The following is a 23387-nucleotide window of genomic DNA, read 5'->3' as shown; positions in this document are numbered from 1 at the left end:
TAGTATTTGTATTGATGATTTGATCAGGCTTAAAGTGCTACTTGGCGACGCCCTTGAGATGGCCACTTGGGTGTGTTTCAACAATTGAAAGTTTTCTCTTTTTGCGACAAAAGACACCTACTTTTGAATGCTTATCATAATTAATAAATTCATCAACGTAATCCCTAAAGATAAATGTGTAGCCAAGTGCACCAGAAATAATTCCAGCCGTTGGTATCCACAAAATACTAGGATTGGAAAATGTACTTCAGTGACTCAGATATCTGTGAGGGAGAGATGAAGCTACAGATAGGTACAGGATTCATAACTGCATCTCTTTTTGGAATTGGAATTTCTAACGCTAAATATGTATACTTATTTTAGCGTTTGCTAGTTAATTTGTTTTCTAATTTTCAAAATCATATTAGGTATAGAGATCATTTTCATCCTCCTTGGAATATTATCGCTACCTCAAAGTTCAGATCTGAATTCAGAATATCTGAGTGTGGAATCGACTTACCAATGATAACTATTAGTGTCGATCCGTGGAAATGGTTGGACAAGAGAAAAACTGAGAACCAGTCTACGATCCATTAATAATGCATTTGAATGTGCCACAACGCAATGCTGAAAATGAATTCCTACTCAGTCATTCTTGAGTATCGACTCTAGGCGGCATCCGGTACATTTCCGACAAAACAAACTCGTTATGAGTCAAGCCATGCCTCGTTGTTAGAACGTAAAGGGAATGAGTACTTATTGTTGTATAGAAATATTGATAAACACGTGTGTATTAGAGTTCGTATCACCTCGGGTAGGCGCCTACGTGCGGTAATTCGCGTTGCCAATTATTACGCAGCGCCTATAGGTAGGTACTTAAATAAAATAATATCTACACCACACTGTGGTAAGTAGATAAGAAACGTACTACTTGACTTGACGCACGGCAACTTGCAACAAAGACAATAACAGCGTTTGATGAGTAATTTATAATGATAAGGAGAAATACCGATGGACATTTTGCAATCAATTCAAGAATTATGTAATACCTACCTAGTCGCCGTGGTTTTTATGCATTAGGTAAGTATCCTGTATGCAAACCTTCCTAATATTTTACTATTTTGTATACGTGTATTTTGAAAGTACCTACGTGTACGTGTATTTTAAATCCATTTCTATATACCTACAGTAATTAATTATAAATTCTCCTTAAAAAAACAAACTTGAACTAACTTATTATTTGCTATTTTATATAATTTGTGTAAAACGTAACGAGGCTAATAAAAGATTTTAAAAAATACTTACATGACATTGGAATTTGCATTAAATAAATAGGTAATTAAGACATAATTGAACAGATTTTAACACTATATCTTCTGATAATCTATCTTTGCCAAATCAAGCATATTTGCTTGGGGTACAAAGTCTTGAATGCGTAGGATTAAAATACTTACGTACCTACTTACCTACATAATATGCATTCCATTAGCAACAACAACTTAAAGTTTAAAGCCAATAAATAGTATATAGGTATAAACTATGAAATAGTTCATAGAAAATGCTTACAGTTTTTCTAAATGAGGCTTTACGTAAGTACTTCCTTGTCTACTTCCCTTTTGGCTAAACAATAATCTGAAAAAAGTAGGTTTACTTTAAAATCGAATTGAGAGCTTTTGAGGATATATTTCGTAATGCCAATATAAAAATGATAGAGAGGTTGTATATTTTAAAATGCTGATTTGCTTTTTTTTGTTTCGACTTATTCTGCCAGCTCCGGAGGTTACAATTGCCAGGTAAATGTAATTCTGTCACGCTAATGAACTTGATGCGATAGCGTTTCGCTCGGGTGGACGTTGTGCAAGTGTAGCGGGCGGGTGCGCGTACGCACGTCGGTGGTCGACACGCGATGCGGGCGCCATCGCCATAGGCACTCACCACCAGCTTGCCATCGATCACTTCACCTAGACATGTCAAAGCTTGTTAGTATCTAATATAAATGCCCTCTCTAAATTTTCCTAAATCTGTAGAACAGTTTCTATTTAAAACCAAAATTATTTTAATCTTCATATGAAATAACTTTAACAGAATCGACTTTATTAGTTAGCAGTCATAAATATCTTTATAGACATCATATAGCATAGCATTCGCATGAATGTGTTAAGTATTATAACGGTTGCGGTTTCTCAAATATTATTTAAATGATAACTGTTAAAAAAAAAACTAGAAATCCAGCGGTATCCAGAGATTAATCATAGAGCTGCTGAGGTATCCAAGGTTTTCAGTGTAACACCTTGAGCCAATCTCCTTACGGATTCTGAGAGCCTCTTTTAATTATTCAATGATAACTTGATAAGAAATCATTCACGCATCAAGATCTATTGTTGATTATTATGATGTACCTACATAAGTACTTTTAAAGAGCAAGAACGCAAGCAGAACTAATCTAGGCAATTTGAGGCTCAAGTATCTTGGTAAGTGTATTTTAATTACCATTGCAGGTAAGTACCTTGTAAGCCACGACTGAGTTGACCACCTCTCAGCATTATAAATGTAAATTCAGTCTAGATAATTTTAGTCAACTCGATCTACTTAGATAAATGTGATCTAAATAACGCATAGTGTGATAATCTGTCCGAGTTAGCTCGGTAGATGTTGCACCTATTGTGCAACAGTGACGGTGGCGCCTAGCCAGCCGACGAATCATGGCCATCAGATGCAACAAGTTATTTGTAGACACAAACCAGTCTCGGCTCCGCTGTCTCAATATTTAACACCCTCAATCACCGCTGTTTATAACTTTCGTTGCAGATCTCAAATGCAATCTGTCATCTAAATTGATATTGTATGATAGCAAGACATAAATAATTTATGTTGCAATTACGTCACGTAATACATGTGCAGTATCCAGTAGCGCATTGCGAGTACATTGCCGTATTTATACATAACAGAGGCTCACAGCCGGATGTAGATAACATTTCGCTGCGTTGACATCATTCAACTAAACTTGCAGAGACGATATTGTAACTCAAGATAACGAGGAAAATGTAACCAACATTAAAGTAACTGCATAGAATAGATGTGCGCAATTATGTTATTGCGTAATATCCCCTAATGCGTCAACTTTAACTCACTGATAGATAATGTATCGCCAACCCACTGCATTGCCTCTTCTACGTCAATACATAATACATAGTGGACATTTGTAGGAAACGCTGTCACGTAAATCGGTAAAGCGCCACATGCATCGCATGGCTAGAAACTTGTTGTTCTCTCTAGGATTCTCAAATCTTCAGAATATGACAAGGAACTTCACATTTTGTCTAGACTGTGAGCGAAGACACTCGTTTTGTCGCCGCTCAATCTAGATTCATGAATATCTTAAAATATTTGTGCAGATTTTGAAATTTTTGTGAGCATGGCGTGGTCGTCGGCGCGGCGTGGTGCCAGTGAGAGGAAACCTGTTTGGACGGAGAGCTGACGGCGGTGGTGTGGGCGTCTGCCGAGCCCGGCCACACCTAATGCTAATGCTTTACAATACAATTAGACATCTAAATCGCTTATAAAACCATAAGAAACACCTAACTTGCAACTACCCCAGTACCTATAGGTAGGTACCTACTTATATCTCCTCACACACTATGAAGAAAGCGTATCAGAGGATCACAAGACAAATCTTAAATTCAAAAAGGTTGCGAAACAATGAAAAAGCAATAAATTGAAGCATGGCGGCGAAATCTTCACCGACATTAGAACAGGTTGTGATTTTGTTTAGAACTTAGGCGGGTCCGTTTAAGGTGGCACAAAAAATAAGGTGCCAATAAAGGGACGGAAACCCATTGTTTGACTGTTATTCTGGTATCAGGAATTTCGGAGAAAAAGCGAAGAAGCTAAGGGTCCATTCTATAGAATCGGGCGGCGAGGAATACAATGAATCCTTTGTGTGCGCAGGCGCCGAACGGTCTGGCTGCGCGGGCGCGCGACGCTGCCGCCGCCACTTCGTCTGGCGCGCTCGCGCTCGCTCCTATATGTGTACTTAGCCGTTCTATTGAGCGCTTTGTCACGCACGTCCATGATCCCGATATGGCAGGCGGGTGAACTAGAGTAGTGGCGTGCGCTTGCATCTGCATACAATGCGACACATTATATCCCCGCCGCCGTCGGACCATCCACACCCGTCAAATAGAGGCGAAGCTCAGCTCTAGCTCTACAATCTGGGTTTAAAACAGGCGCCCCTATAAAAAGATTTGAATCCGATACCTGCTTAGCATATTTCTAACTGTAATGCGTCCGAAAATCAAGCGCCTCTTAAATTTTTGTATTAAGACTTGGTCGATTGTGAAAACATCCATGTAGATTTGCATCTCTTTAATGCAAGTAAATGCAGCTTTATAGGCGGTAAGTACGTAAGTTTATTCCGAGGACCGTTTGCATGATTCAGGTGCGTCGTCACACATCACACCACTGGATCTTGGCCTATGAACGCTACGTGCCTGAGTCAACGAAGGACGTGCACCGAGTGACGCAACAAATGCGCAGCATACCTTTCTGTTCCTGTCGATTGCGCTTGATAACACCTTACCGAGTAAGTATGCTACTTATCTTTCTCATGCGTCAGGAATGTCGATGTAAATACCTGCCTAGATAGAGCGGAAGGCTAAAATATAAATCATCAGGCATTTTCCATAATTTAAAGTCATCATTGTGATAAAATAGCATGTCGTCTTCATATTTACTTGTGGATCACCTAGCTCTATTTTTTTTTGTCATAAACGCCGCTGGGACACACCTTAATCCATTCATTCATCCGATGTCTTTTGGTCAACCGGAAAATGTAAGAGAAAGAATTGTACGCTACAACTACGATGTGTAAGCTTACTCTTTTTTATACCATTGCAAATGAATTAAAAAAACAAAAGCTCATTCAAGGACCGAGGAGAAGAACAATCTTGGCAGTTAGTAAAACGACACTTCCAGCAATATTTCAGCTCTCCTATAAACCAAAAGTTTTTCATCTCAATAGCTTAGGGATAACTTCTGACATATCTACAGAATCCCTAGGCCCTAGAGTCTCGCAGAGAACAACCTTTAATTCTGAGTTTTGAAGAAAAAACGTCACTGCAAGAAAGAATGATCTTACTACCGATTCGAATACGTAAAAATAAAAAGAAATTGATGTGCATTGGAAATAACTAGTGCGAAACACCATGAAGACGAAATCTTTACACAGGTTTCTAGACCTTCCCAGTTACCAACAAAGATACTTGCTTTAGTAACTGAGAGCGGCTAAATTCAAGGAACCACGTAATCAGATACCCATGCGGTTATAAATGATACAGAATATTACAGAGCACATTATATTCTCAAGTGTATACATTACATACTTGTCCATAATTAGAATATACTCGTAGATGCACTATAGTTCGGCCATTCAGAGAATGCGTTCCTGACACGTCGCGATTGAACTGACGACGTAATAACATTCATTGATTATTGATATAATAATGTTGTTTTAATGCTCCTCAATTGTTAAAACGGTAAACAACCAGCAAAAATATTTTTATCGTAACTGCAACGCCATTGCAAAGTTACGTCGTCAGTTCAATCGCGACGTGTCAGGAACGCATTCTCTGAATGGCCGAACTATAGTACCTACCTATACACATCTAACTAGAGCACTAGTACATGTTGGTCCTATTGCTTATTGGCATCTATAATGTGGTGATTGATTAGATATAATATTTAAAAAGTTGTATATTATATCGTAATTCAGGTGTAATTTATATATTTGTCAGAATCGTACATTCGATAAGTTCCAAGAAATAACGCTCGGCCTTGTCGCAATCGAGCACCGTTTTTAATCTTTGTCCTTTGTACAAGTTGTTGTTGGCAGAACGTCATTAAAACTTAATGATATCAGTAGACGCAATGATTTTTTTGTGATTACGTATAATGCTGGTAGTTGGAACAGACTAGGGCTAGGTTATTGAGCAGATGAGCAAGACCTATTATTTATAGGATTAGATTAATAGGATTTTGCGCCCTGTGCCATCGGTCGTCCCCTACAAAACTAAAAAACCCGGACTTCAATAAAAATCCCGCCCGGACGCAAGCCAGACGAACTAGGACAAATCCGGGAAAACAAACTGATGGCAAGCGTACCACGAGTAAATAGGCAAGTAGCTACTCGTTTGAGGATTATTTAGCACAATGCAGTGATAAACTTGTATGTCATTCAAGGTAATTATGACTTAGTATAATAGAACGTGCTACGGTAATTTTTCAACAAACCCGTATTTCGCAGAGCTCTTACGTCTTCTGCTGTCCGTACTAAGGCTGCTGCTAAACAGACTTTTCTTGAAATAGGACAGTGTTTCATTTTTTACGACGGATATGGCTATGTGGTTGTTATTGCCGGCAGGGATTGGATAAGTTTGTTCCATTTGTATTATATCAAAATTCCCTGCTTAATCATAGATATTTGCTCTAGCCACGCTAATCCTTTTTCTATTCATGATGCGTCATATTAGTTCATCGGTATGTCCAGTAGCTCCGTTGGTAGGTAGGTGCGTATTATACGTACATTCAAGTTGGTAGTTGTTTACATTATTGTGCAGTTAATTGGCTCACAGAGTCAGACCATACACCTTATAAGGCAAGTTGCCGAGAATCTAGTCCCACAAGTCGACATGCGGCTCGGCGCGCGGCGACCGGCCAACCGCTTTCATCATGCCACGATTACTTATGTCAAGCATTATCCATTACTTTACAAGTAGGTATGCACAATGTCGGCATGATGTGTATGTGACTGCATTATGCACATCCATCTTTAACGTATTATTGCAACAGATAATGCGATAATTTGGAAGAATTTCACTTAGGTACAATCTTAATGAACCGAAGAATAATCAGACCCATTTATGACTTAGGAGTTTAGGAGTGCTAGCTAGTGCCACATAAGATTAACTATCATATTATAGATAGGTAAATAGTCCAACAATGCGATATGATTGTGTTGTGTAACAGAAGAAGAGCGATGGTAAACACACTTTTTGTTTCATCCAAAAAGAAAACAAAAACTCTTGAACGCATTCTATAGTTCCCGGCCTTCCGCCCCGCCCTCGCATTCCATAGATCGCTTCAGATAGCCGATAGTTCACTCAAGGATCAAATCTCAGAAAAAAAAGATTGATGTTACAGAAAGAATTTTAAAATTAAATAGGCCCAAGTTCTTGATTGCAAATTAATACTATGGTACGATTAACGAACAAGCCACACCTATTAAATTGAGTAGTTTTAATTTGTATCCCATGCTTTTATTTCTTGTTACTTAGGTATATTACTTAATTCTGTATTTTAGAAGAGTCGTTAGGAATTTAGATTTCACACAAAAAAATAAAGTCTCTCATTCTGTGGATTTGCCTTTTGGAACTAATTAGCCAATTAGCTAGTTGCAAGAGGGTGCGATTCCTAGTAGAAGCTACGGTAAGGGTGCTACTAATTAGCATCAAGCGACAGTTTATCCGTCCATTTTTTTGGAACCGTTTTTGCAAGAAACGATTCGATGGTAATAAATAAAGACACGTAGAGATTGTAGATTGAAGTTTGTTTGATATGGTGAATTTTTTTTTAGAGGTACCTAACTATATTACCTACTTACCTATACGTACTTATTTAGAAAACATAAAACATACAACGAAATTCAACTACAACAAAAATCTTTTGAGAATTCGGAATGGGTTTTAATTTTACTTATATTTTCTACGTTATACCCCGTCTTAAAGGAACTACTTCCCACAGTCGGATAAAAAGCCTATATCCTCTCGCAGCATGAAAGCGCGACAGAGAGATAGGCACGGCAAGGATAGGTGGTCAAGACTCAAGACACGAAAATATAATAAAGGTATGGTAGTTTCGCCGGGTGTCGCGAGATGACTCCCGGCCACCGTAGGCGTGGGTCTGTGGGCGGTGAGTTCGGGTGGCTCATCGTCCCTCTGTCTTTCTAGACGACAGACCCGTGTCGACGGCGCGCGTTGTTCCACGCGCTCCTCAAAGAGATGTCAGCAACCCCAGCGGGGCCCAGCAGGGCCAAGGCCTGCCGGGGCTGCGGGTTGTTCGAAAGAGATACCGCGGCCCTGGTACATAAAAGGCCTATGACGGAACACGACGATTTTTTTTTTTTTTTTTTTTAGGTATGGTAGTTTTCCTCCTAAATTAAAATCTTAGAGATTTGGAGGATAGTTGAGTATTCGAGATTAAAACTGTGGTAAAACCTTTAAAATTAAAAATGTTATCTCTGCATCACCTTAAGGTTGACTGGAGAGAATGCCCATGGCATTAAGTCCGCCTTTGTAATTGTGTGATTGCATAAAGTTAAATAAATAAAACCTCTGTAACCAATTAAGTAATCATCAGCTACGATTACATTTGCTTGCGGTTGAAGCGCCATCTTTTGATCGTCATAAAAATTAAATCCGAATGCGGCACAATACAGATGGCGCTGAGAATATATTGAAAACTTATAGAAGACTTCTTACTGATACACCAATGTTTTACTTTCAATATAAAAAAATAAACTATCCCTTCACAGCAAAAGCTTGCTAACGTCATGGTAAAAAAAACGTGTACATATTTGGATATAATTTTTACACAGTATATTCTGATGAACTCAGTTCTAGGTGAAAGTATTTAAGCATAAAATAAAAATGAAAATTGAATTTGTCAACGTTTTTATTGTTATGCAACATCCCAAACTTCCTCAAAGGCGGTACACAATTTAGCACAGGTCAAGGCAGCTGACAATGGATAGTTGCTGATTGATATAACATCTTCAGAATAATCTACTTCCACTTTGCCATGAGCCATGGCACCAATAACCATGACTATAGGCTCATCCTTAGGTACTAACTCTCTACAATTCTTCACAACTTTTGAACTGAAAGACATTGTCACTTTTCTTACACCAACGGGTAAATGTGAAGTGACTGGATTTTTTATAACTTTCAATAACTTCATTGGACCATCTGAAGCTCTTATTGCAAATTTGTGAAGAAGTTGAACTGAAAAAGAAATACAGAATTTACATTAGAACAAGTTACTCATAATTTGGACTTAATTTAGATTATTGGTAAATTAATTAATTATTCAAAAACATGATATCTGAAACATATTTAGAACATGAATTCATTATTGATTCTTACCCATTAAACCAGCAAAACGTTTAAATGTGCGAGGTATTCTAGTTTGTGGGTTGATTTCTATGAGAACATTCTTCTCTGTGTGGATATAAACTTGCAGCAAACCAGCTCTGTTCAGAGGAGAGTCCATCAACATCAGCAATGACTGATGAGTGATATCAGGTCTGCAGGAGCCAGGGTCTCGATCATTCTTTCTTAGTATGTTTGCATGATCATCACAGTTCAATAACTCGAAACTGTTGCCGGTCTGAAATTAAAGGAGATTTATAATGTAGCTTCTGTGACGAATTTTATTCTGCTCGCTCGTTATATTTACACCATTCAAAACAATTACCTTTACTGTCTCAAGCTGAGCGTTTTCCAAAATAACAATGAGACGTTTTTCTTGTTTTTTAATGTGCGAAGTCACTAAATGTCTTGGTATCGGATCGAATTCAAATTCATCATCTTTCACACCAAGTTTCCTTTTCTTGCCCATATTTAACTTACAATATTTATACACAGAAAATACTTTTAAAGTTTTGTATTTGTAAAGAACAACCACAAAATCTAGCACGTGTTATTGACAATGTCATTATTATGTCAAATTGACAGTTTTGAGTTATGCCTTTGGAAGATATTCTACGTTCATACCTACAATTCATTCAAAACACTACCAAAGTTTCACTTAAGTGCATTATATTTAAAGTCTGTTCAATGTAGTACCAGTATGATGATTGATGTGATAATCGGTCACTGCACGATGTGGTGCACAATCTTTCGCATTACATCTACCGAAAGAGAAAGTCAAAACAGAAAAAGTGTGAACTTACTGTACTTAATATAGCGAGAATAACAGATATATTATGATAACTGACAATGTCAAAGTCATTTTATAAAATCCCTTCCGCCCCCTGCCTCTGCCTTCCCTTTGTTATCGAAATACATACTACGGTGGTATTGTTTTATCTTGTATTTTAGAATTTAAAACACAAAAATTGGTTCTGAATTAAATTTTTATATTGAATCTACGTGTAGTGTCGAGTCTTCATGGCTAACGATAGAGAAGTTCTACGGGAAATATGGGACGGAAAATTACCAATTTGTTTTCAATTAGCTCAAGAAGAAATCATGGAAATACAACAACCAGATGCATTTTACGTGATGGTCCCTCGATTGAGTTATTTCCCTCTCGTAACTGACAAAGTAAGCTATAAATTACAAAGATTTGTTAAAGGTGCAGACTCATCTAGCCAAATCTGCATTATAATCATCAACTTGTGTTTTCCAGATGAAAAGACACTTTCTGCGCTATATTTCTCAAGAAAATTCTGACAGTGAAATGTGGTTGGATTATAATGGACAGCCACTTAAGTGGCACTATCCCATAGGTTTCCTGTATGATCTATTTTGTGGCAATGACCCACAACTGCCGTGGCATCTAACTGTGCATTTCACAAAGTTTCCTGAAGATATCCTTCTACATTGTAATAACAAGTAAGATAATAAGATAATTTATTTTTGTTAAGAGAAGATGAAAATACTTACGATAATTCCAAAATACTTGTGACTTGAAATAATTTAATTATTGTTCTTTTAGGGATGTGGTAGAAGCACATTTCATGTCTACTGTGAAAGAGGCTGATGTACTCAAACACAGAGGTCAAGTGATGTCTACAATGCAAAAGAAAGATCACAACCAGTTATGGCTTGGTTTACAAAATGGTATCTATGCCTTTTTCACTTTTTTGCCATTATTTGTGCTTAAAGTATTTTATGTTCGTATTCCTTACTAGCTTCTGCCAGCGGTTTCACCCGCATCCCGTGGGAACTACTTCCCGTACCGGGATAAAAAGTAGCCTATAGCCTTCCTCGATAAATGGGCTATCTAACACTGAAAGAAATTTTCAAATCAGACCTACTGGTCTGATTTGAAAATTTGAAAGTTCCTGAAATTAGCGCGTTCAAACAAACAAACAAACAAACTCTTCAGCTTTATAATATTAGTATAGATAAATGTAACTAACTATTCATCTATTTTTGCAGACAAATTCGATCAATTCTGGGCAATAAATAGAAGATTGATGGAATCACATGGAGACAATGAAGGCTTCAAACACATTCCTATAAAATTATACTCTGATGATGGCATTTGCAGTCAACGGCTAGTCAGTCCAAAGAACAGTGATGGCAGTAGGAAGACATTGCAACAAATGACTGCTGAATTATATCCGGATAAGCCTGATGGTATGTAGAATCAATTTTGATACTTAGTAATTCTTAATTGAAACTTTAGACTATTTTAATCAATAAAGAACAGTCAACTATTTGAAAAAAAACATTCACTGTTGGAAAGCTACTTTGTGCCCAGTGACATCAGTGCCGTAACTAGGGCGGTGCCAACGGTGCCCAGGCACAGGGCGCAGACCCTGGAGGGGCGCAGAAATGACCAGACCAGTATCTAGTTTTGTTTCATGCATGTTAGTTAGTAGGTACATTTTGTTTTATTGCGAATATGGTGTAGACGCGCCCTCTGTATTATCTATATCTAAATGGCATTTTACAAGCGATCTTGAAACAACAACACTTGTAAAGGTGGTTTTATATTTGTCTGATGTGTCGTGACGTGACGCGTCAGAACGGTATCGGCTTCATACATTTAGTACTAGCTGGTGCCCGCGACTTCGTCTGCGCAGGATTAGTATTTCGAACAATATGTTTATAAATTGTAGCCAGTAGCGGCTTTAGGGTAGGGCGCGGTTGGGCGACGGCCCAGAGCGCCGGACATAAGGGGCGCCGCAGGCGCCCCCAACCAATCCTTGATCAGAATTTTACTCCTATTTTTGTTTTAATTTTCATCAAAGATCGCAGCTTACAAGAACTGTATCCAAATGTATGGATAGCATCAGGGCCGCCTTAACCTATGGTGCATGGTGTGCGAATAACCCGGGCGCCGCGGTATGCCCCTGGACCAAGAAATTTCAATTAAATTAATGTATTGTCATGCAATGCCGGGCGCGTTAGATACACTACTTTTATGTCCCAAAACTCAAAAATTTTCGCGCCCGCTTCGCTCGCGGTTTCTTTACACTTACGTTTTTTTCACATATACCTAGCTACTTTGAATTTAATGTCCCAATACTCAAAAAAATTCGCGCTCCCTTCGCTCGCGGCTTCTTCACTTCACAGTCGCCTTTTATTATATATATTAAGGACTTTTAGTGATCCAAATCTCAAAAAAGCTTTTTCGGGCTTGCTTCACTTTATAGTTGTTTTTATTTTTCAACATTTTTTTGTCTACCCTAGCAAAAAGGTAGCGTCGTTTTTAAGTCCTTTTATTAATTAGAAAGTAACTTCTAGTTTCTATTTATGGTACTACTTTAAGTCCCAAAATTTTAATTCATAGGCGCCAACACCAACAAAGAGTTATCTACGTTTGGGCAACATTTTAGTCATTTTTGTTTTGAGTTCTAAAATATAACAAAAAATTTCGCGCTCGCTTCGCTCGCGCAATCAGAACCTGTGTTCCCGTGTTTTTGCATTCACCAACCAGCAATAACTTATGTACGATTGGGCTACATTTTAGGTCTAAACTGAAAGAACTCGACTGGAAAAAAATCTTACCTGAAAACAAAAATCTAAATGAAAACTATAAAGTTTTTCATGACACCTTAAGAAATATCCTAAACCTTTGTATACCAAACTGTAAAATAAAACTTAAAACAAAATTTAAAAAAAAATGGTTAACGAAAGGCATCAAAGTTTCCTGCAAAAACAAAAGACTATTAAAAATATTTACACTTAAAAATAAAAATCCAATAATTACGAACTATTATAAGAATTATGAAAAAATATTAAAAAATTTGGTCATAGTATCAAAAAAGCTTCAATATATAAATAAAATAAAAAAATCTAATAACACGGTAAAAACTATGTGGAGTATAATAAATGAGAAAACAAATAAAAAACCAAAAAAAGAACATAATAACATTAAACTACAAATAAATAACGATAATATAAGCGAACCTAAACAAATAGCCAACATTTTTAATAATTTCTTTGCAGCCATTGGAGAAAGTAGCACAAGTCCATCTGGTACGAATATAGGGAATACCTCTGTACTAAATCCCACGGAGAACACGATGTTTCTTAGCCCAATAGACCCTTGGGAGGTAAACAAAATAATTAGAAACTTAAAAAATAAAAGCAGTCACGGAATTGATGAAATACCACCTATGCTCTTAAGACAATGCGCTAACGAACTTACCTTACCGTTTTACCTGCTCCTGAATCAATCTTTTGAGGAAGGTACCTTCCCCGATTTATTAAAAAAATCTGTAATTAAACCAATTCACAAAAAAAAATCTAAAACCGACCCAAACAACTATCGCCCAATAGCCCTTTTACCATCTGCCTCAAAAATCTTCGAAAAAGCTATGTGCGACCGCATTTACGCATTCTGCGAAAAATATAATATCTTTAATGAAAGTCAAAACGGTTTTCGAAAAAACCGTTCCACTACCTTAGCTGTATATAAATTTATCCAAGAAGCCCTAAACACCATAAATAACAGAGAATACGCAATAGGAATATTACTAGATATGACCAAAGCCTACGACAAAGTTCAATTTGGTATATTACTAAACAAATTATATGGAATCGGTATTCGCGGAAAAGCTCACGACTGGCTAAAATCATATTTAAAAGATAGGGAACAATTAGTTGAAATAGAATTCTATAACCATGCAAGCAATGAAATTGAAAAAATCAGATCAAACAGTAAAATAATAAATGCCTCAATCCCTCAAGGCAGCGTTACAGGGTGCCTACTCTTTTTACTTTATATTAATGACCTACCTACGACCATAGAAAGCCCATGTGTCCTATTCGCAGACGATATATCCATTTTAGTATCATGCAAAAACAACGAAAATATAGATGAAACTCTCAACTCCATATTTACCAAAACTTGCAACTGGATGAATGAACACAATCTCGAAATAAACTACCCCAAAACTAACTTAATAACTTTCTACCCTTACCAAAAAACACCCTTAACCCTAGACTTTACCTTCAACAACTCAAAATTGGAAACCGTTAAAGAATTTACCTTACTCGGATTAGTTATAGACACACACATTAACTGGAAACCACACATACAAAAAACACACTCAAAAATTTCAAAATTCTCGTACGCTCTCCGTGAAATAAAAAAGACCACTAATTTCGAAACAGCACTAACCACCTACTATGCTTACGCATATGCGTGGCTTAGCTATGGTGTCACCCTCTGGGGCAATAGTACAGATGCAATAACACTCTTCACTCTGCAAAAGAAACTGATAAGAATCCTCGTAAACATAGAGCAAACAGACAGTTGCAAGCCATTCTTCCAAAAACACAACATCTTAACTCTCCCCTGTATCTACATACTAGAATCATGCAAATTTGTCCGTAAACACCAAGAGCTGTACACTCAACGAGACGACAACCAATCACGCTATCAACTCAGACCCCGCGCTAAACTAAATATACCCAAGTCAAGATTAAAAATGCACTCGACAAGTCCCTACGTTATGTCTATTAAATTGTACAATAAACTACCCGCACAAATAAAAAGAGAAGATAAAATTAATATATTTTTAAAAAAACTTAGACAATTTCTTATAAGTAAATGCTACTATTCCGTTAACGAATACCTAAATGATAAAAATATAAAGACATAACTCGACTGGAAAAAAATCTTACCTGAAAACAAAAATCTAAATGAAAACTATAAAGTTTTTCATGACACCTTAAGAAATATCCTAAACCTTTGTATACCAAACTGTAAAATAAAACTTAAAACAAAATTTAAAAAAAAATGGTTAACGAAAGGCATCAAAGTTTCCTGCAAAAACAAAAGACTATTAAAAATATTTACACTTAAAAATAAAAATCCAATAATTACGAACTATTATAAGAATTATGAAAAAATATTAAAAAATTTGGTCATAGTATCAAAAAAGCTTCAATATATAAATAAAATAAAAAAATCTAATAACACGGTAAAAACTATGTGGAGTATAATAAATGAGAAAACAAATAAAAAACCAAAAAAAGAACATAATAACATTAAACTACAAATAAATAACGATAATATAAGCGAACCTAAACAAATAGCCAACATTTTTAATAATTTCTTTGCAGCCATTGGAGAAAGTAGCACAAGTCCATCTGGTACGAATATAGGGAATACCTCTGTACTAAATCCCACGGAGAACACGATGTTTCTTAGCCCAATAGACCCTTGGGAGGTAAACAAAATAATTAGAAACTTAAAAAATAAAAGCAGTCACGGAATTGATGAAATACCACCTATGCTCTTAAGACAATGCGCTAACGAACTTACCTTACCGTTTTACCTGCTCCTGAATCAATCTTTTGAGGAAGGTACCTTCCCCGATTTATTAAAAAAATCTGTAATTAAACCAATTCACAAAAAAAAATCTAAAACCGACCCAAACAACTATCGCCCAATAGCCCTTTTACCATCTGCCTCAAAAATCTTCGAAAAAGCTATGTGCGACCGCATTTACGCATTCTGCGAAAAATATAATATCTTTAATGAAAGTCAAAACGGTTTTCGAAAAAACCGTTCCACTACCTTAGCTGTATATAAATTTATCCAAGAAGCCCTAAACACCATAAATAACAGAGAATACGCAATAGGAATATTACTAGATATGACCAAAGCCTACGACAAAGTTCAATTTGGTATATTACTAAACAAATTATATGGAATCGGTATTCGCGGAAAAGCTCACGACTGGCTAAAATCATATTTAAAAGATAGGGAACAATTAGTTGAAATAGAATTCTATAACCATGCAAGCAATGAAATTGAAAAAATCAGATCAAACAGTAAAATAATAAATGCCTCAATCCCTCAAGGCAGCGTTACAGGGTGCCTACTCTTTTTACTTTATATTAATGACCTACCTACGACCATAGAAAGCCCATGTGTCCTATTCGCAGACGATATATCCATTTTAGTATCATGCAAAAACAACGAAAATATAGATGAAACTCTCAACTCCATATTTACCAAAACTTGCAACTGGATGAATGAACACAATCTCGAAATAAACTACCCCAAAACTAACTTAATAACTTTCTACCCTTACCAAAAAACACCCTTAACCCTAGACTTTACCTTCAACAACTCAAAATTGGAAACCGTTAAAGAATTTACCTTACTCGGATTAGTTATAGACACACACATTAACTGGAAACCACACATACAAAAAACACACTCAAAAATTTCAAAATTCTCGTACGCTCTCCGTGAAATAAAAAAGACCACTAATTTCGAAACAGCACTAACCACCTACTATGCTTACGCATATGCGTGGCTTAGCTATGGTGTCACCCTCTGGGGCAATAGTACAGATGCAATAACACTCTTCACTCTGCAAAAGAAACTGATAAAAATCCTCGTAAACATAGAGCAAACAGACAGTTGCAAGCCATTCTTCCAAAAACACAACATCTTAACTCTCCCCTGTATCTACATACTAGAATCATGCAAATTTGTCCGTAAACACCAAGAGCTGTACACTCAACGAGACGACAACCAATCACGCTATCAACTCAGACCCCGCGCTAAACTAAATATACCCAAGTCAAGATTAAAAATGCACTCGACAAGTCCCTACGTTATGTCTATTAAATTGTACAATAAACTACCCGCACAAATAAAAAGAGAAGATAAAATTAATATATTTTTAAAAAAACTTAGACAATTTCTTATAAGTAAATGCTACTATTCCGTTAACGAATACCTAAATGATAAAAATATAAAGACATAAACAGTCACACACACATACACACACACACACACACACACATATACGCGCACACACACAGTTTCCAAGTTTGCAGTGTAGATTAAGTGTTTAAATAAAAATAAAAATTAAAATAAAAAAAAAACAACCTTTAAAATAAAAATATGTAACTTATTTGCCTATATAACTACTTTAGTCTTAGTTAACAATAATAAGTAACATAGCCGATAAGAGCTTCCTCTCTCCTATCCCACTTATTTTGCTGTGCCCGACAGGGTCCATGTGAACTATATATATGTAAGACTACCACCTAAGAATACACATGGAAAGCAAATAAAGTATTGAGTATTGAGGTCATTTATGCTTGGACTTGTGAACTATGAAAAAAAAATTCGCGCTCGCTTCGCCCGCGCAATCGGTAACTACATATATTATGTCTCTGTTTTTCGTAAGGGTTTGAATTGCAGTTGGGGGCGCCGTAGAAATCTCGCCCAGGGCGCTAGTAGAATTAAAGCCGGCACTGATTGTAGCCTATGTGTTATTCTGATGTATAAGCTATATTATTGTAAAGTTTCATTAAAATCCATTCAGTAGTTTTTGCGTGAAAGAGTAACAAACATCCATCCATCCATGTATACAAACTTTCGCGTTTATAATATTCGTAGGATGGTAACGTTCACACTAGTGCGTAACGTGTTGTGTTGTGATGGCTTATGTATGGAACCGATACAGTTCTGACGCGTCACGTCACGACACATCAGACAAATATAAATCCACCTTGTCTTGCTCGCAATATTACATACACAAACAAAAGTACCTATACCGTAACTATGAGACAATTTCTGTCTATACCTATTCATTTGGAGGGCGCCACTTCTAACTTAGAAGTTCTAAGCAAATCTGTCAATCTAGCTGAGGAGATGTACATATAGTTCACGTTACGCTATCATTGCTGTCAGCCACATTCATTGGTCCTCCCTTTATCTTTGATTTTATTCATTAACTACGTGCGGCGTTACTGACGCACTAGCGTGCGAGAGATAGATTTTGAATAAACAATTTTTATCTTAAAGAAATCTACTAAGTACCTATACCTTCGTAAACAAAAAATAGATAGATTTATTTTTATGCACATTTGTCCACTTTATTGTCAGAGCCTGGTTAGAGCATTTTTCAAGGGCGCAGTTTTGAAAGCTCGCACCGGGCGCATAAAAGGCTAGTTACGGCACTGAGTGACATAGGTGAATAGTTTCCACAGGCCTTGTGTGAAACAGCTTATCTTATTTGTCAGTAAAATTATACATTTTATCTTTCAGTGCAATTGAGAACACATGGGATAGTAATTCCATCAGACACACCACTGCAATGGCTTTCTGAGCATTTGAGTTATCCTGACAACTTCCTACACCTGTGTGTGTTTTAAACATATTTTATACTTTAATGCATAGCCATAATGTTAAGTGTTATTTCTGGTCAATCATACACAATGTAATTATGTTTAATTTTATTTTATTGTGAAAATTCACTTTCAGTGAATAAAAAAACTATTTAGGATTAGTTGTCCACCAAACAGTGAAATCCTTGCACATTGAAATCAACTGAATTATCAAGAGTATTGCTTTGCCATATAAAATTATAAGGTCAGTGATATTAAAACTATCAATACATCTGTTTGGTAAAAACTAACCCTAACAATTAGAGACAGAGAACATTCCTTATTAATTTTCTGAACATTAACTAAGCCTAGGTATTATTTACAGATCATCAGTTAACATGTAAATCAAATGAACATTCAGCAAGATCACTGGAACATGAACTTGTTTTACAATAAATAAAGACACGATTTTACATAATTATTGTGATAAAACAGTTCTTTTTTCATGAAATGCAATGAACTGTGTTTCATGATAATAATAAATTCTGCAAATCATTATCTTTGAAATGCTCATTATTTCATCTTACAAAATTAACAACTATTTTGTACAAAGAAGGTTTAAAGCTAAATAAATATTAATAACTCAACAAACATAAAAAATATCACAAGATTACCCTTAAACTGGACATTAGTTATAATTCAAGCTTCTGCTTATTCTTTTGAATTACATAAGGAATGTGTCTTGTAAATCGCTTGCATCCATTGTTAGCAAATATTGGCTGGTCTTCATTAGGGCCATATGTTATGACAGATAAAGCTTCCCTGTAAAAATGTGAATAAAAACAAAGTTATTTATGTGCTTAAAATAAAATATTATTATCATATTTATGGTAGTTTAAAAAAAAACTGTTTTTTTTTTTAATATAAAAATCAATCCCCACCAGGTGTTATGGATTCAAAATCATTCAACAAAAATGTGGTACTGATGGGTAACAAAACAATTCTAAGTATTTTAATAATAACTATAAAATTATTTGCACAGTAAATTTTTCATAATTTCAGTCACAGGAAATCAAGTTTATCATGAACAACATGCAACCAGAGATAAACTATATACACCATGAAACATAAGGAAAATATATATTTTAATGCATAGTTCTACTGATAATTTTTTCGCATACATGGACAAAATATTTGGAGTTCATATTCAGGGTACTTAAACAATTTTTTTTTGGGTACACACCTCATTGCAGGTTTAAAAGTTCGAAACTTCATTATTACTTATTTAGAAAACAACACCTGGTAGGCTGAGTTTGTTTAAGCAGTGGGGATAGCTAGGAAAAAAGTTACGATCCCCAATGGTGTGGATTTCTGTAATAATCATTAAGTGAACCCAATCAGCAGAGGTTTTAAGAAGATAAGTATATACTTACGCCATCATTTCCTTAGTTGGGTGATATACAGAGTGTGACCGAAACTCGGCCAGAGCACACATCTCTACATGGTGTTGCTCCAATGGTAAAAATGGCACATAATGGTCAATCAGATGATTTGCTATTGCAGCTGCCTTTTCAAATCCACCTGAAAAAAACAAAAACAATTAAATGACTGTTACTATGAAAATTAAACACATTAACGGCCGGTTCACACATGTCTCCGTTTTACTGTCCCGTTTTATCGTGTACGTTTTTTTTTCGTCGATGGCGTATGTAGTTGTATACAGAATACTGTGCCATGTGTGAAGTCACTCATACAACTACATACGCCATCGACGAAAAAAAAACCTACACAATAAAACGGAACAGTAAAACGGAGACATGTGTGAACCGGCCATAAAATAAGCATATCTCATACATTACAGTGAAATAAGTTGAACTGACTGGCAAATGATATCAATAAAATCAAGTTACTACACAAAATATGGTGACAAGTACAGATATATAGTACTAAAAATAACATTTTTAAAAGTAAAATACCTTGAAAATATGCAGTCCTCCTTATGATAGGTTCAAAATCATGAAATTCAACATCACCTCTCTTTGCACCTTGTGCATACAGGTCTAACAACTTTGTCGCTATTTCTTGACCTCCAATATTGGATATAAATATAAAAATGCTATCCCTGCAACAAAATGATTTTTATTTTATAATCAAATAATTAGTCTTGTTCATGTCTATGAAAATATATTTTTTTGGAAATCCGTGCTAAGGTATCCAGGCTTTTTGCATGCAGAATTAAAGAGCATGTGAAAAAGGAAAAATGATTTGAACACATACCTATAATCAATACCGTCTACAGCATGATGATGATCAAGCATCGGTTTGATGGTGTCTAACACGGAAGGGCACATATCATGGATTTCATCAAATATTATGAGAGACTTCGGACATTTTCTTACAATACTATTCAGAGTTGCTACCAAGTCTTCCTGGAAAGCAATTATTGTTTATGGAGACATTAAAATGATAGAAGTAACTAAAAGAGCAAGACTTAGCATGCGTTTCATAACAAAATGCATTTATACTCACTTTTTTCTTTTGTAAGTTAGAGCAGTCAAAATCTTTTTTGCCCATAAACAACTTTACATATTTACTGTGCATGCCTTTAGTGTAAAGTGCCTCGGCAATCATAGTAGCTGCATAGTTTTTACCCACACCCGGCCAGCCATGAAGGCTTATTACCAAAGCCTTTTTATTTCTTTTGTTCTCATCATGTACAGCCTCTTTGTGTGCATGCAATATATTCACTAGTTCATCAACTAATGGCTGCCCAAACATTCTTTGTGATAGAGATAATTTTAATTCTGTAATCAAGTGTATTTGTTACAAAATCAAATATATAAATAAAAAAAATATTATCTGTCACAAATATTAATAGGTCAGGAAGTATTGTCTACTCACTGTTTATATCAAAAGGCACATGCTGATCTGTACAACATTCCACGTATCGACAATATGTGTTTTCTTTAAGTGTATTCCAACTAAACCAGCCAGCTACAGCAGCAGATCCAAGTATGGATAATGTGATTATCTCCGACAAGGCACATTGCAATAAACATATCACAAATATTAAAACCACATACTGACTTTTAAATAACATTTTGAAACATGTATTTCTAAACAGAGTTAAACAAGATTAAAACACGTTTTTTCTACGTAAAATCAGTTATAACTTTAATTTCGGCGGGTTTTTAAAGATCATTATTTCACGGTAACAGTTTTATTTCAGAAAATTTATGTGAATATCTGAAATTAAAAAATTCAAATCTGCGTCAATAGAACTATTGAAAAAGATCGATTCACTGTTTCAAAACAGAATTTTATTAGCCGATCCACTGCATTTTGAATGCAATATGCTAGAATGACATCATAATTTTGACTTTTCAATTTCACTTGACATTGACTGTAATTGTGACTTTGACATAAAATGTCTTAACATCACCAAGGAACCCATAAAATGCCTAAATAATTTTGCAGGTTGTGTCTGGAAGTGGATTCAATATCTTAATTTTCATTAACCTTATCTCAATTTCTCATTCGGAGTAGGCGTAGAATCCAATTTTATAGTCATTAGTTAAAAGAATAGATTAAGTATGCAGTAAGTAGTCGAGAACTATGTACTCAAGACGACCTGTGGTAGGGTGTCCATAGTTTCCAAAATTACAAACTTAACAGTTAGGTCTTCATAGACGTAATATAGTAATAGGTCTTTGACTGAACAACGCCATTCATTCATTCACTCGTCTAATTAGAATAGGTAACAGAGACCAACCTGAGTCGTAACGCACACCCATCATATTTTTGAGGAGCGTGGGGTTGAAAGGAGATTGGGCAAGAATGTATGAAGTCTGGTCCAAATGTCCACCACGAACGAGACCTATATAATTAAATAGTCCACTTAATTTAGCGTAACTTGTACTAAGAAAGTAAAAAAAAAACAATGCCAAAAAAAAGTTATAGCCAAAAATGTATTCTTAATTTTCGGTAGTTTTTGTATGTTATCATTATAATTTTTTATTTTATTCCACTTCCATTTCCGCACTTTATCTAAAACTAAGATGAGTAAGACACATTTGCAAATAAACAGCCCATATTTTTGCCCGATGGATGTACGAATCACTAACCAATTGAGGCGCCAGAAGTGCTTGAATATACTCAGCGGTTCCTGGTTCCAGCGGTAACTGGTGGTGTCTTCTCTCTAATAATGAACAATTCTATTTTGTCAGAAGTTACAGAAAGTACGAAAACCGAACATCACGAAAAGTAATTGAAAAAATGAAATTGAAAAAGTCTGTAAAATGTTGTATTTGATTTTGCTATAACTTTTTTCTGGCATTGTATTTTTTTTTACTTTCATAACAAAAAATGTTCTACATTTAACGGGCTATCTAGCCGTATAGGTTTCGATCGTGGCGGAAATTTGGACCGGAATCGCCCATTGTCCTTTGCTGAGCAAACTTTTAAGCGCCTTAAATACACTTCCTACAACCCAAAGGCTGGTTTTTAGACTGTTTAGGTCATGTAGAATATTGAGTACACTGCCGGCTGACAGAAATGAGAACCAATTTTTGCACACCTTTATTAGTTTTGAGTTTCCTTTTGTGTATTAAATTCAGTTTATAATATAAATCAATATTATTTTTGTTAGAAAAATTATGAAGATTTTATGCAAATATTTTGGAAAGGGGGTACGTTCTCATATCATCCATAATAAACTCTGTGGCTTACTCATATTGCCATTTTGACAGCTTCCGAAAGATGACATGTCAAACAAAATAAAATTGACACTTGACAGGTAAACCGGCGCGCGGCAAACAAACAAAGTTTCTATTCCTTCTTCTTCAGTGCAACAGAATTAAAAAAAATATCAGGCAAGGGTCTCCAACAGAATAGCTATGAATAAATACAAAGTAGAATCTGGAGTTCAACTACTGGCAAGATTGACTAAGAAGCCAGTTGTTGAAAACTTTTACTCAGATCTATTTCAGCCTGGATTAAAGTGTGATGATGTTGTTGAATTAATTAGCAATAGTA

General features: G+C 35.7%; 3 protein-coding genes across 3 annotated transcripts; 1 reads left to right on the top strand and 2 right to left on the bottom strand.

Annotated features, from left to right (window-relative positions):
* Nucleotides 1-4450: 4450 nt before the first annotated feature.
* Nucleotides 4451-18687, top strand: LOC124640341 (autophagy protein 5). The gene is made up of 6 exons (XM_047178061.1): nt 4451-4561; nt 10191-10358; nt 10444-10649; nt 10753-10877; nt 11199-11399; nt 18295-18687. Exons 1-6 carry the CDS (start codon nt 4508-4510, stop codon nt 18399-18401), a joined length of 861 nt encoding a protein of 286 aa, XP_047034017.1. The 5' UTR covers nt 4451-4507; the 3' UTR covers nt 18402-18687.
* Nucleotides 8689-9760, bottom strand: LOC124640345 (ribosomal RNA small subunit methyltransferase NEP1). The gene is made up of 3 exons (XM_047178075.1): nt 9508-9760; nt 9177-9420; nt 8689-9035 (listed from the first exon to the last, which is right to left on the bottom strand). Exons 1-3 carry the CDS (start codon nt 9649-9651, stop codon nt 8713-8715), a joined length of 711 nt encoding a protein of 236 aa, XP_047034031.1. The 5' UTR covers nt 9652-9760; the 3' UTR covers nt 8689-8712.
* On the bottom strand, nt 18471-22111 carry LOC124640333 (torsin-like protein). Its single transcript, XM_047178049.1, has 6 exons — nt 21255-22111; nt 20883-21157; nt 20631-20782; nt 20330-20475; nt 19787-19934; nt 18471-19175 (listed from the first exon to the last, which is right to left on the bottom strand). Exons 1-6 carry the CDS (start codon nt 21451-21453, stop codon nt 19046-19048), a joined length of 1050 nt encoding a protein of 349 aa, XP_047034005.1. The 5' UTR covers nt 21454-22111; the 3' UTR covers nt 18471-19045.
* Between the last annotated feature and the right edge of the window lie 1276 nt (nt 22112-23387).

Source organism: Helicoverpa zea, chromosome 2 (genome assembly GCF_022581195.2).
Source record: "Helicoverpa zea isolate HzStark_Cry1AcR chromosome 2, ilHelZeax1.1, whole genome shotgun sequence".
In the NCBI taxonomy this organism is placed as follows: domain Eukaryota; kingdom Metazoa; phylum Arthropoda; class Insecta; order Lepidoptera; family Noctuidae; genus Helicoverpa; species Helicoverpa zea.
Note: the sequence above shows the minus strand (reverse complement) of the source record. Positions and strands in the feature narration are given on the sequence as shown.